At 37.3% G+C, this 15,299-nt stretch overlaps 1 protein-coding gene across 4 annotated transcripts; it reads left to right on the top strand.

Annotated features, from left to right (window-relative positions):
- Window positions 1-2,297: 2,297 nt before the first annotated feature.
- Window positions 2,298-15,023, top strand: LOC141772029 (outer dynein arm-docking complex subunit 1-like). Of its 4 annotated transcripts, none has more exons than XM_074642679.1 (15): window positions 2,298-2,316; window positions 7,855-7,922; window positions 8,238-8,337; window positions 8,687-8,876; window positions 8,978-9,079; window positions 9,202-9,261; window positions 9,386-9,513; window positions 9,778-9,953; window positions 11,557-11,679; window positions 11,770-11,852; window positions 11,948-12,116; window positions 13,346-13,524; window positions 13,704-13,801; window positions 13,993-14,454; window positions 15,005-15,023. In XM_074642679.1, exons 2-14 carry the CDS (start codon window positions 7,877-7,879, stop codon window positions 14,171-14,173), a joined length of 1,635 nt encoding a protein of 544 aa, XP_074498780.1. In that variant the 5' UTR covers window positions 2,298-2,316; window positions 7,855-7,876; the 3' UTR covers window positions 14,174-14,454; window positions 15,005-15,023. The 4 variants fall into 4 exon arrangements, with proteins under 4 accessions (XP_074498780.1, XP_074498778.1, XP_074498781.1 ...); XM_074642677.1 differs by lacking the exon at window positions 2,298-2,316 and adding an exon at window positions 2,515-2,809; XM_074642680.1 differs by lacking the exon at window positions 2,298-2,316 and adding an exon at window positions 2,519-2,809 and having other exon boundaries at window positions 9,202-9,315; window positions 9,446-9,513.
- Window positions 15,024-15,299: the final 276 nt, after the last annotated feature.

Genomic DNA, 15,299 nt, shown 5'->3' with positions numbered 1-15,299 from the left:
GAGGGTTGAGGGCAGGGCTCTGAGAAACGAAAGGGCTCTGTGGTGGACTGGTTGAGTCATTCAGAAATGCAGCTGCTGACTCAGTTTACAAACTTGTCTCCAAGAGCACATCGCCAGTCTATCTGGCATATTGTGTGTGTGCGTGTGTGTGTGTGTGTGTGTGTGATCTGTACCTGTTAGGACAAAACCTCTTCATAGAGACAGGATAAGGGAACTCCTCCTGATTGATTACTCTGAAAAAGAGAACATTTAGAGAGAAGTTAACGTTATTAATTTAGGTTTCATTCCATCATAAACTATATGCTTGTGGTTTGTTCAGGGAACCGCTCAAAGTATTTCCAAGCAGATTACATCAAATGGAAAATGAAGCTTTGCCCGAGGGAGTGCCTGTGCACACCGCTGCTGTAATCCCATGCTGGCGGCAGGTCAAACAGTTTCTGTGATTCAATCATTTCGTCATTTCTTCAGTTTTCTTTACACACCCTTCTTGCCACAGTAGTCTTATAACTATGTCAGTCCAACCATCAACACAACGCGAACCATCTGGGAGAATGGACTCTGAGACACACTCCAGTATTAGTCATCCTGGATGTGTTGCAAGGTCCAAGAATGGCGTGCTGTTGTTGACATAATTGTGTTCTGGGGGTAGTTAGGAAGGACACCTCCCTCCATGATGGAATGTGATTTCCTGATAAAAATGTGGAGCTGTTGATGCAATGTGAGTAATACTGTACTGTAATACTGAACAAGCTCCCAGAAAACTGCAGGACCTCTCCAACTCTTAGTTCTTTTAAATCAAAGCTTCAAACTTTCCTGTTTGCTGCTGCTGCCTTTTATTAAACCAGATAATGATCTTATACTGGACTAGAGCTTTTACTCTTGTGTGTTATATTCTATTTTAGCTTCTATCCCATAGCTTTTATTTGTAGCTTGTTTTTATTTTCTAATCTTTAATGTTTTTATGTCTTTATAACTGTTTTAATTATGTCCTAATGTTCTTTTGCACTTAGTCGCAATGTTCTTGAATGTTTATGTAAAGCACTTTGAATTGCTCTGTTGCTGAAATGTGCTCTACAAATAAAGCTGCCTTGCCTTGCCTTGCCTACTGTAGAAGACTGCGTGAACAGTGATTACCTGTTCAGCTTTACTTGCTTATTTATTACAATAAAACTGATGGTTATAAAACAAAAAGCATGATGATGGTGAAAACTATGAGCAGCATTTGCTTCCGGAAAGATACCTGCAGGCATCTTCTGCTTCAGCAAGTTTAGACAACAGCTGAATCCCACAAGGAGGAAAGTTATTTTTTACGATACTGATTGTTGTAGCAAATTCAGAGCATCCTTCACTAACTTTTAAATGCTTTCAGTAAAAAAAAAAACGCTTTAAAGCTGCGAGCAGCGATGAACGGGCCCTTGCACCTTACCGCGCGCCAGGGGTACTGGTGGGAAGCAGACTGACGCGGCCGGGCACGTTGAAACCGGAACTCTGATGAGCGCAATGACGCCTGCCACAAGACTCTACGACAAACGGTTCATGAGTTATGAAAGGGGGCGCGGCTAATGTCTTGGGGCGGGGCTATGAGTATATTTTTGCATGTAAATGTCCTCAGGACTGGACCATCATCATGCCTGAGGACTTTGGGGCAGATCGGACTATGTACAGTCGAGTTACAACAACATCCTATTTCATGGCGAATGGCTCAAAATGGCCGCCACGCCACGGTTAGGTCGTTCAGTGAAAGCTCACCATTTTGATAAGTTTTCATCCTCAAGGTCTTAAGATGGTTCTGACCAAATTTCAAGTCGATCTGATTAAATCTGTAGGAGGAGTTCGTTAAAGTACACGGCCTATAAAACGCCAAAAATGGGCGAAAATCGCACCATAAATTCAACATGGCTGACTTCCTGTTGAGTTTCGGGCATACCTCCAAGAGGCTTTTTTCTGCGTCTCCACATGTTACATCTGTCTGACAAATTTCATACATGTAGGTGAAACCGGAGCAAGGGGCTCATTTTGTCCAATTTTCCTAGGGGGCGCTAGCGAGCCATTTTGCAACACCCAAGCCCGAGACCTTTAAAATACTTTCACCGCGTCTGATAAGTCTGCCAAGTTTAACAACCGTTTGAGCATAATAAGGTCGTCAAAGAGGTGATTCATTTGGGAGAATAATAAGAAACACTTGAGTTTCAATAGAGCCTTCGCTGGCCCGACGGTGCTGCTGCTCGGGCCCTGATGACTGTCTATCTGAAGCCAGCTTGAGCAGTGATAGTCGTAAACACCGCCACCTGCTGATGTCTGCAAAACTGGCCCCATGTTTGTGACACGTGTTATCCTAGCTACGAACTGCTATTAAGTTTCATTCATTATTGATTTATTTGATTGTACTTAATTCGGTTTGTCTCTGATGTAAACCAGCTAGTTAACTAGCTAACTAACTAACTAACTAACTAACTAATGTAACGTTAACTGTTAACGTCTCAGCACATTGATAACGTTGACTAACTAAGACACGGTAGCTAACGGCAGCTAACGGTAGATAACGGTAGTTAACGGTAGATAACGGTAGTTAACGGTAGATAACGGTAGTTAACTGTAGTTAACGGTAGATAACGGTAGTTAACGGTAGATAACGGTAGATAACGGTAGTTGGAATTCAAATAATAACGGCTAACGGTTATAGTTGTTGCTAGCTAGCTGCACTAGAGACTAACTCACCTAATGTTCTAACTAAACTAAAGTTGATAGTTTATTTATCCAACATAGTCGATAAACACACACCTTGAAACATCTTGGTCTCCATCTGACGGTAAATCACTCCGACCTGTATATGTAACTGTCTTTAACTAGCTAACGCAGTTAGCTCAGAGTTAGCTTTAACTAGCTAACGCAGTTAACGTAGCGATAAAGCTCGTTAGTAGCTAGCCACCGTTACGGTACTAGCTGGTGGCTAGCTAGCTGCTAACGGCAGCTTGTAATCCATAATAACGGTACCGGTAGCTGCTCCTAACTAAAGGAGACTAACTGAAATAAAGTTGCTGGTGTATTTATCCAACAGAGTCGGTAAATACACTTTGAAACATCTTGGTCTCCATCTGACGGTAAATCACTCCGACCTGTATATGGAACTGTCTTTAACTATAACGCACTTAGCTCAGAGTTAGCTTTAACTAGCTAACTTAGCTCAGAGTTAGCTTTAACTAGCTAACTTAGCTCAGAGTTAGCTTTAACTAGCTAACTTAGCTCAGAGTTAGCTTTAACTAGCTAACTTAGCTTAGAGTTAGCTTTAACTAGCTAACTTAGCTTAGAGTTAGCTTTAACTAGCTAACTTAACGTAGAGTTAGCTTTAACTAGCTAACTTAGCTCAGAGTTAGCTTTAACTAGCTAACTTAGCTCAGAGTTAGCTTTAACTAGCGAACTTAGCTCAGAGTTAGCTTTAACTAGCTAACTTAGCTTAGAGTTAGCTTTAACTAGCTAACTTAGCTCAGAGTTAGCTTTAACTAGCTAACTTAGCTTAGAGTTAGCTTTAACTAGCTAACTTAGCTCAGAGTTAGCTTTAACTAGCTAACTTAGCTCAGAGTTAGCGCTGAGGAGATAACCAGTTCAGTGATGTGAGCTACTCTAGCTGGTTAAATAATGCTAACGATAACTCAGTTAGCTAGTTAATGTTAACTATCTCAATCTGATGTTAACTACCTGAGATTAAACATGTTTACCTTGTTAACACTGAGTATTAATATACTAAAATGTGTATATTATTTTAACTAGCGTTAATGCAGCATTATGTATCTATGGCTAAAGTAGCAACCAGTGTTAGATAGGTTAATGTTAGTTAGCGTTATGTTAGGTAGGCTAATGTTAGTTAGCGTTATGTTAGATAGGCTAATGTTAGTTAGCGTTATGTTAGATAGGTTAATGTTAGTTAGCGTTATGTTAGTTAGCGTTATGTTAGATAGGCTAATGTTAGTTAGCGTTATGTTAGATAGGTTAATGTTAGTTAGCGTTATGTTAGTTAGCGTTATGTTAGGTAGGCTAATGTTAGTTAGCGTTATGTTAGGTAGGCTAATGTTAGTTAGCGTTATGTTAGATAGGTTAATGTTAGTTAGCGTTATGTTAGATAGGCTAATGTTAGTTAGCGTTATGTTAGATAGGTTAATGTTAGTTAGCGTTATGTTAGTTAGCGTTATGTTAGGTAGGCTAATGTTAGTTAGCGTTATGTTAGGTAGGCTAATGTTAGTTAGCGTTATGTTAGATAGGTTAATGTTAGTTAGCGTTATGTTAGATAGGCTAATGTTAGTTAGCGTTATGTTAGATAGGCTAATGTTAGTTAGCGTTATGTTAGATAGGTTAATGTTAGTTAGCGTTATGTTAGATAGGTTAATGTTAGTTAGCGTTATGTTAGATAGGTTAATGTTAGTTAGCGTTATGTTAGATAGGCTAATGTTAGTTAGCGTTATGTTAGATAGGCTAATGTTAGTTAGCGTTATGTTAGATAGGTTAATGTTAGTTAGCGTTATGTTAGATAGGTTAATGTTAGTTAGCGTTATGTTAGATAGGTTAATGTTAGTTAGCGTTATGTTAGATAGGTTAATGTTAGTTAGCGTTATGTTAGATAGGCTAATGTTAGTTAGCGTTATGTTAGATAGGCTAATGTTAGTTAGCGTTATGTTAGATAGGCTAATGTTAGTTAGCGTTATGTTAGATAGGCTAATGTTAGTTAGCGTTATGTTAGATAGGTTAATGTTAGTTAGCGTTATGTTAGATAGGTTAATGTTAGTTAGCGTTATGTTAGATAGGCTAATGTTAGTTAGCGTTATGTTAGATATGTTAATGTTAGATAGGCTAATGTTAGTTAGCGTTATGTTAGATAGGTTAATGTTAGTTAGCGTTATGTTAGATAGGTTAATGTTAGTTAGCGTTATGTTAGATAGGTTAATGTTAGTTAGCGTTATGTTAGATAGGTTAATGTTAGTTAGCGTTATGTTAGATAGGCTAATGTTAGTTAGCGTTATGTTAGATAGGCTAATGTTAGTTAGCGTTATGTTAGATAGGTTAATGTTAGTTAGCGTTATGTTAGATAGGTTAATGTTAGTTAGCGTTATGTTAGATAGGTTAATGTTAGTTAGCGTTATGTTAGATAGGCTAATGTTAGTTAGCGTTATGTTAGATAGGCTAATGTTAGTTAGCGTTATGTTAGGTAGGCTAATGTTAGTTAGCGTTATGTTAGATAGGCTAATGTTAGTTAGCGTTATGTTAGATAGGTTAATGTTAGTTAGCGTTATGTTAGTTAGCGTTATGTTAGATAGGCTAATGTTAGTTAGCGTTATGTTAGATAGGTTAATGTTAGTTAGCGTTATGTTAGTTAGCGTTATGTTAGGTAGGCTAATGTTAGTTAGCGTTATGTTAGGTAGGCTAATGTTAGTTAGCGTTATGTTAGATAGGTTAATGTTAGTTAGCGTTATGTTAGATAGGCTAATGTTAGTTAGCGTTATGTTAGATAGGTTAATGTTAGTTAGCGTTATGTTAGTTAGCGTTATGTTAGGTAGGCTAATGTTAGTTAGCGTTATGTTAGGTAGGCTAATGTTAGTTAGCGTTATGTTAGATAGGTTAATGTTAGTTAGCGTTATGTTAGATAGGCTAATGTTAGTTAGCGTTATGTTAGATAGGCTAATGTTAGTTAGCGTTATGTTAGATAGGTTAATGTTAGTTAGCGTTATGTTAGATAGGTTAATGTTAGTTAGCGTTATGTTAGATAGGTTAATGTTAGTTAGCGTTATGTTAGATAGGCTAATGTTAGTTAGCGTTATGTTAGATAGGCTAATGTTAGTTAGCGTTATGTTAGATAGGTTAATGTTAGTTAGCGTTATGTTAGATAGGTTAATGTTAGTTAGCGTTATGTTAGATAGGTTAATGTTAGTTAGCGTTATGTTAGATAGGTTAATGTTAGTTAGCGTTATGTTAGATAGGCTAATGTTAGTTAGCGTTATGTTAGATAGGCTAATGTTAGTTAGCGTTATGTTAGATAGGCTAATGTTAGTTAGCGTTATGTTAGATAGGCTAATGTTAGTTAGCGTTATGTTAGATAGGTTAATGTTAGTTAGCGTTATGTTAGATAGGTTAATGTTAGTTAGCGTTATGTTAGATAGGCTAATGTTAGTTAGCGTTATGTTAGATATGTTAATGTTAGATAGGCTAATGTTAGTTAGCGTTATGTTAGATAGGTTAATGTTAGTTAGCGTTATGTTAGATAGGTTAATGTTAGTTAGCGTTATGTTAGATAGGTTAATGTTAGTTAGCGTTATGTTAGATAGGTTAATGTTAGTTAGCGTTATGTTAGATAGGTTAATGTTAGTTAGCGTTATGTTAGATAGGCTAATGTTAGTTAGCGTTATGTTAGATAGGCTAATGTTAGTTAGCGTTATGTTAGATAGGTTAATGTTAGTTAGCGTTATGTTAGATAGGTTAATGTTAGTTAGCGTTATGTTAGATAGGTTAATGTTAGTTAGCGTTATGTTAGATAGGCTAATGTTAGTTAGCGTTATGTTAGATAGGCTAATGTTAGTTAGCGTTATGTTAGATAGGCTAATGTTAGTTAGCGTTATGTTAGATAGGTTAATGTTAGTTAGCGTTATGTTAGATAGGCTAATGTTAGTTAGCGTTATGTTAGATAGGTTAATGTTAGTTAGCGTTATGTTAGATAGGCTAATGTTAGTTAGCGTTATGTTAGATAGGCTAATGTTAGTTAGCGTTATGTTAGATAGGTTAATGTTAGTTAGCGTTATGTTAGATAGGTTAATGTTAGTTAGCGTTATGTTAGATAGGTTAATGTTAGTTAGCGTTATGTTAGGTAGGTTAATGTCATATGTTGTAAATGTCCCTTTGTTGTCACATAATGTTCAACTTGGTATTAATCTGTTAACGTTAGCGCAGGGCTCAGCAACCTTTACTATCAAAAGAGACATTTTAGGCAAAAAAATAATTCTGTCTGGAGCCGCAAAACATTATACAGTTTATACACAGTTTATAGTCTAAGTATATAGTATATCAGTCTAATGCAGTGGGGACCAGAGACAATGTACTACGGAGTATTAGGGCCACATAGAGGGAAAAAACATCTGAGAATTACAGAATAAAGTCATAATATTACGAGAATAAAGTCATAATTTAAGGAGAAAAAAAGAAAATAACACGTACAACTACTACTTTATAATATTATGACTTTATTCTCGTAATATTATGACTTTATTCTCGTAATATTATGACTTTATTCTCGTAATATGACTTTTTTCTCCTAAACTTCTTACTTTATTCTCATAATATTATGACTTTATTCTTGTAATATTATGACTTTATTCTCGTAATATTATGACTTTATTCTCGTAATATTATGACTTTTTTCTCCTAAACTTCTTATTTTATTCTCATAATATTATGACTTTATTCTTGTAATATTATGACTTTATTCTCGTAATATTATGACTTTATTCTTGTAATATTATGACTTTATTCTTGTAATATTATGACTTTATTCTCGTAATATTATGACTTTATTCTTGTAATATTATGACTTTATTCTCGTAATATTATGACTTGATTCTTGTAATACTATGACTTTATTCTTGTAATATTATGACTTTATTCTCTAAATCTCAGATTAATTTTTTTTCCTCAATGTGGCCCTAATACTCCGTCGTACTATAGACCTACAACAATGACAATAAAAATGAAAATGTAAACAAAAAACAGTTATTCATTTCCATTTTTTAAAATGCACAGAGAGCCACTGGAGAGGAGCTGAAGAGAGGCAGGTTGCTGACCTCTGGGTTAAAGCTTTATTGTTGTTTTATTCTTCAGGTGGACCATAACGTGATTCAACATGAGTCGATCATCTGCTGTCAGAAGTCAAGTACCACTGAATGTTTGTAAGTTATGCATTAACTACTACATCAGGCTACCCAGACTCTAGGTAGAGTTAAATACCAGTCTGAACCAATAACAAATGTAGCTACAGCTGCATTTTTGTGTACAAACATGTTACTTGAGGGCTGTTTCACATTATAAATAATAATTTGCTTGATTCACAATAATCTGATGAGCCAACTGTTAGGTATCTCTCACACCAATGATAGAAAATGCCTCCTTTCTATGACCCAAATTAAACATATAGCTAATTGATTGAACAGTAACTTTGATGATTATGAAATGGGACATAGCTTCAACATATATTTTGAATGCAGCTGAAACAGACCTGAACAAACTGCAGCTGCAGTATCGCAGAGCTGAGGAAGCCAAGCGGGAATATACTAAGAAAACCCAAAACCTCATCTTAAGAGACGAGTAAGTGGCTTCCTTTATCTTTTGCCAGATCCAGAGACATTTTACAGAGATTCAAGGATGTTTTGAGCCTCCGTAAATACCATAATCTTTAATAAAGTGTGTTTTTAGTCATTGAATTTAATCACCCAAGACAGAAGCAAACTATGCCAGTCTAGGATGCCTTGTAGATCCTAAGTAGTAAGAGTATGAAGTAAAAACAACAGCTAATACTCAAAATAATTAGATTTATGTAGCTTTTAAAGGCATTTCTATGTTTTCGTGTGTGCCTGAGGCGTAACTTGTTATATCCTCTGCACGTTTCACAGGTTTTTTCCAAACATTGTGTGTATTTATGTGTTTGTGTGTTCAGACGAGAGATCCAGAGGCTCCAGGATGAACGTGAAGAGCTTTTACGCGGTCTCAGAGTCTCTCAGAGTCATTTTAAACGTTGGACTGATGCTTGCGTTGCTCAAGACCTTACTGCCATGTTGGCCTGCGGAGACAGAATAGATGTGGAGCTTGACGCAGAAAAAGCCAAAGTGGCATCTTTGGAAGATCAGGTGAATAGTGTTTTCTCATGGACCAATCACAGAATGCCACACAGTGTATTTCCCTTGTTTTTCTTACCGCAGGTGCCCCTATTTGTTTGCTTTGTTTTCAGATTTTAGAATGGGAGAAGAAGTTGGCAGGAAAGAAGGCTCGTGGGGAAACTACACATAACTTACTGAAAAACATTCGCCATATAGAAAACAAACTGGACAAGGTTAGTGTTACACAGAGAATTAACTTTACCATAAATTAGAATTAGATTTGCACCCACTTCGTATTTGTGACACCTGTTACTAGTAAACATAAACATTACTTTAAGGTATTTTTCTATTCTAGGATCGCAAATGCTTCAATAAGATGATGAGCAGAAATGGAGAGTTGAGGGAGGAGCTGAAGGTACTGCAGATAGAGAAGAAACAGTTCCTACATGTTCAATCTTGTCTGGAAAAGGTACGATCACTTAACATCAGTCAGTTCTTAAATTAGCATTTTGCTGTTGCTACTTCCTGCCGATATTTAGCAACTGGGGGAATACCAAGGAAGAGGTGCCAGAGAGTTAACTCTGTATTATCTCATCCAGGAGCTGCAGGCAACTCACAAGGATATTTGTAACCTGATGACTAAATGCTCTAAAGCCTTCGATGACAGGTAAGCCACTCTGCAGAACTCTTAAGTCTAGTTGCATTTCTTGTCACAATTGTTAGGTTAGAGTGCATATTCATATTTTTACTTATCAGGCACAGGAAAGAAGATTAATTTATTTTGACAGTGACTAACGTGCTTACAAAGAAGCAGTTGAATGTATCTGCTTACTTTTTACCATAGCTAACATCTTAGATTCATGAAGATGAAGTACATACACAATGTATAACTGTCCAGTTTGTTGTACTGTATATTTATGGCTACACCTAGTGTGAAGATCCGTGACAGAAAGAGGATGCTGGTGGATCAGAATGCTAAGGACATGGCTCTGTGCATCAAAGAGATGAGCAACCTGGAACGAGAAATGTATCATTACTGCAACTCTGTGGTTTTCCTGGACATAAAGGCTGTGGCACGCACCAGCCAGGATGTCGACCACAGAAAAGGTAATCTCTGTAAACAGATTCTGCAGTCACATGACAATCTGTAGGCAATGGGACAAGATTTTGGCATTGGAAGTGGTTCTGGTTTCCGTTTGTTGTCCGAGTAGTAAGTAAGTAAGTAAAACTTTATTTGTAAAGCACCTTTTAAAACATGCCGTTACAAAGTGCTTCACACCAAATAAAACATCGAACAATGAGAGAAACCATTATTAGTATTGACCAATCATGTTTGAGCAGGCTTTGGTTGAATGCAGGTAAACGAGGGCTGTCCTGAATACCATTTTTTGGGCTTTAAAGCTTTGATGAGAAGTATTCGGAGGTATTCGGAGGTATTGGAAGCTTTGCAGCATAGCAGGCTGACATGTTCCTCTGTCTGTCTCTATCTCCCTCTACTGTACACACACGCACTTCTCAGCGATATCCGTCTGAGAATAGCTAATAATACTTAATGTGTGGGATTATTCCTTATTTCATTGGCCATTTGGGGATTTATACATAATTACATACTTTTATATATACATTAAAAACCAACAATAAAAAAAACCAAAAAAACAAAGCAGTCAAATACTGATTTGGAAATCGATTACCATGGCAACGGTCGAAGCTTTGAAGCATTCGGGTCAGCCCTAACAGTCCCTGTTGAGAGCAAGTAAAAAAAAAAAATATATAAAAACATAATTCAAAGTGATAAACATTATATTAACATTCAATCACCGCATAGAGCTCTGATTGGTCAGTAGGCGGTGCTTTTATACGAGTTGATCTCTTATCTGGAACATAACCCGCTCCGGAGCCGGTTAGCTGTTCAGCATCAGTTACCATGGCGATCTGGAGCAGGTTAGCTGTTCAGCATCAGTTACCATGGTGATCTGGAGCAGGTTAGCTGTTCAGCATCAGTTACCATGGTGATCTGGAGGAGGTTAGCTGTTCAGCATCAGTTACCATGGTGATCTGGAGCAGGTTAGCTGTTCAGCATCAGTTACCATGGCAATCTACCCCGGTAAGAAGTGATCCACCTTCGTAGGACGGAAAACCCTGAAGGGTTAACCCTGAAGTTACCTCGCTAACCCCAAATCCTGCTTCTTAGTACAGGCCTCTGGTCAGCGTATGTGTTGACTTCTAATCAAATGAACTAGTGACACCTTGTGTTTAAAAGATGTTACTGCTTGACTAATTAATGCCTGACAAAGAGAAAAATAGAAGGTTTTTCTGTTGAGAGCACAACAGTTTGAATACACACACATACAATTAAGTGTTTATATCTTATATTACAATGTTACTGCAATATTTCTGTGATTTCAGTCGTGCTGAGCTATTCTTTGAATTTTCTTTATCTAATCATTTTGAATTAATATGCCATTTTAAATGATATACACCTTTAGTAAGTCAGTAATAAGCTGAATAAGGAGACATTCATCAATACAAGTCCATGGGGGGTAGCTCTGTAACCCAAGACTAATTTCCCCCCCCAAAAAGTGCTGTACATCATTCCTTATAGTATATACAGCAACTCTGGTGCAAGATTCACCCATCGGGTATGATAGATAAAGTAAGGACCTTGCAGTGTGTGAGTTCCACTTCAGTTTCACTTCATTTGTCCCCACAGTGGAGCCCAAGCATTTGGAGTCCGAGGAATTGGGAGCGGAAGAGTTTGAGGATGCGATCAAAAAGATCCTCACAAAGACAGAAGAAAGCGACCTGGAGACACTGGTCAGGAACTTCATACAAAGTAAGTCCCCATTAAAAATGACCGAGGCAATGGAAATTGTGCATTTTTAATCAGCAATCAAAATATGTTGTGATCTATTTCTTTTATTAGTGGAGGAGCAGAGCTACACTTTACTGAAATTTGTCAACTATCAGCACAATGAAGCAGAGAGCATTCAAAGGCAGATCTCTCAGGTTGGTGTGTGTTGGAGAGAAAGGGAGAGAGATAAAGAAGGGAAACAAATGTAATGCGGTTGTACGCTGTCTTCCGTTATGTCTTGGACTGTAAGCTTTGCGATGAGCGGGAGATCGTAGTGGCTGAGGAGCAGCGGCAGCAGGAGCAGCATCGGGCTCTGCAGAAGAAAGTTTCCATCAAGCGAGAGGAAACGGAGCAGCAGCTGGCAGGTTATCAGAAGCGTGCCGAGGTCATCGAAAAGCTCCTCGATCAGCTCAAAAAAGGTACAGCAAGATATAGCATATACGCTATATGAATGTCTAGTCCAGGGGTCAGCAACCTTTACTGTCAAAAGAGCCATTTTAAGCAAAAAAAAACAAATCTGTCTGGAGCTGCAAAACATTTGAGCATTGTGATGAAGGTAACACAAAAAAAGATATTTTTAGAATAAAATCATAACTTTACGAGAAAAAAGAAAATAACACGTTAAATTACTACTTTATAATATTATGACTTTATTCTCATAATATTAAGACTTTTTCTCATAAAGTTATGACTTTATTCTCGGAATATGACTTTTTTCTCAGAAAGTTATGACTTTATTCTCGAATAATATTAGTTCATCCGAAATAAAGGCCCCTTATTGGTGGAATTTCCTGGTTCTCTGCCCCTGATTCTGGTTGCCTCATGTCCGAAGTCTAAATATCCCTCCCCACTTTGGTCACATAAACAGAGGCAAGAAGCGCTTGTGTTGTTAAATTCACATAAATCTGCTCTGTGTTGAGCAGCAACAGTAGATGTAATCTTGACAGCAGAACCAGCAAGAGCACCTGTCATCAGATATAGCCGTGTTTCCCCAAACTTTTTTCTGGAGACTTTTTAAAAATGACAAACCATCCCGACCCAATTCACAATAGACCTTATCTATAAATCATGAGACGAGTGAATTTGTGCGTAAATGAACGTTCCTGACTGCCATTTCTGCATCACTTCATATTATCTTGAATAGGTGAACAAGCCATTTCAAAGAGAGACCTTTGATAAATCACAACATGTGTTATTGAAAACATATACACATGATAAATGAGACCAAATAAAAGCATTTAGTTGGAGTTAACAGGCTCTCATTTTTTTTTCTCTCATCAGTAAAACAAACAGGATGTACACTAGCCTTTCATATTAGATTCAACGTTCAGCTACTGTTATCAGAGCAATATGAAGATTCAGGCTCCTTCATGTGGCTCATAGTGCAGATATAAATGTTGATTAAAAGACTCTGGAAGAAATTCTGCAATAAAAATCTCCCGCGACCCTCCGGTGGGTCCCGACCCAGACTTTGGGAATGACTGAGCTATAGTATACATGAATAAGTATAGACAAGTATAGTAAATAGCTAATAACCTGGTAGACAATGAAAGTTTCTTCTTACAGTGGAAGATCGAATAAGTGTAATAACATCAGTCTTGTAGAAGTATTGTAATTTTTGTTGTTATATCTCACTTACTTGTACTAGGTGTTGGATCATTGCTTCAGATCAGCTACGGCAGCTCTGTGACTTGTGACCAGTTGGGCTCCTCTGATGGCGTCCAGGATGAAATCATCATCGAGTACCTGAGGAGGGTGGAGAGCCGAGTCATCGAGCTCCTCACTCTGCAGTCCTTCCTTCACTACCAGGAGAGCCCTAACCAGTGGGTATGTGGACATGAAACACCACCTACTAGAGCCTCTGAAGGACAGTAAAGTCAGTCGGGATCGCCCGCCATGGCCATGGGGGTCTCTTAGCAACCTCTTTTTTGTGAAAATGGAATATGGGAGCTTAAAAACTGATGTAAAATGCCTATCACATAATAAATATCCTTTCTCTCCTCCAGGACACTGACAGTCTCGGCCGCATTGCTGGGAAGCTCCTGGGAATAACCCCCCCAGCTGCCAACCTCACCACTGCTGCTGTCGCCACTCCTGCACCTACGTAGGTGTTTCTATTTCATCTTGATAAGTCTGCAAGTATCAGACATGACGCTCAAAGATCAATCATACAGAATAATCAGTCACAGGCAGACTGTTAGTGATACCATAATCATTAATCAACCTCTTGGTAGCTTTTTGGTTTGATGTACGCTTGAAAATAAACTGCACGTGTGTGATGTCTGTGATCATCAGCGACGACCAGGACAAGGTGGAGTCGGTGCTGCTGCAGGCATCGGAGCCAACGAGTAGAAAGGATCTCCTGAAACTGATCGAGAATGAGATGCCCTGGCCGAAAAGAAGAGAAAGTTTTCTATTTGTTACCCCTCAGAACCGGAGGAAAGGGAATAGCGACTTACCTGATCTTAACGGTTGATTCTGCTCCTCAGAGCTGCCATGAGCTACTGGAAACAAGTCTGTGCTGAGCTTTTACATTTCCTTAAAGCTGTATTATACTGTATGATTTTTAGTGATTGTTTAGATGGACGTAATATGATCTGAAGCTTCAATATATCAGTTATTGATTTAAAAGAAATGTGAGAGCTAATGGCATATTTATGTATATTGTATATTAATGCATATGTGTTCACAGTCAGCGGTACTTATTTATTTTAGTTGTTTAATGTATTATTCTCTCCATAGCTCAGTAGTATTTGGGTATTTAACGGTATTTTAAAAATATCACCATGAAACTTCCCCAGTTGATAACTTACATTAAGACACATTTTTTTTTTGTATTAAAAGTTTTCTGAAAATGTATTTTTAAATATGCAAATGAGGCATTATCTTATCAAATCTGTGCTAATTTGCACACATTTTCAGAAAAGAAATCTGAACATTGGATAAAGCCAGGTTGTTTCATTTTGTTGACATATTACAGTCAAAAGATTTTACAGACAAGATTTTGAATATCAATTTTTATAACTGTCAACAGCCATAAAAAAACATTTCCGCCATGTTTTTAGGTTTAAAATATTATATAAATCAGACTGTGAATGATATTTGAACAAACCCCTGAGTAAAAACCTTCAGGATATCGATAGGAATGAAACTGGGAAGTTTGGTGGATGTAAGCTGCTGAAGTGGAGATTTCTGAGAAAAAACTCATTTAAAGAAATCAGCCTTTGAAGATATGTATTGTATAATTTCTTACATTTAGCAAGACACTACAGGTGAAAAGGGTAAACATGTCTAACTAATACTGTAGATATCACCATGAAACTTCCACACTTGATTATTTACATTAAGACAATTATTTTTCATATCACAAGTTCTCTGATATTTAATGTTTAAATATGCAAATGAGGCGTTATCTAATGCTAACTTTTGGTGAATTTAGGAGAAATCTACAGACGCAAATATACAAAGTAATAAAATAAACACCTAAATGTGTATTTTGGATGTTTTCTTTCCACTAGTCTGAAAAAAAAACATGTTATGGAAACAAAATAGCCCAAAACGTCAAAGTTGACCAGTGCATGAACGATGATGTTTTCTGCCCG

The sequence above is a fragment of the Sebastes fasciatus genome, chromosome 8 (assembly GCF_043250625.1).
Source record: "Sebastes fasciatus isolate fSebFas1 chromosome 8, fSebFas1.pri, whole genome shotgun sequence".
Classification (NCBI taxonomy): Eukaryota; Metazoa; Chordata; class Actinopteri; order Perciformes; family Sebastidae; genus Sebastes; species Sebastes fasciatus.
The sequence above is the reverse complement of the archived record's forward strand: the minus strand, read 5'-3'. Positions and strand labels throughout refer to the sequence as shown.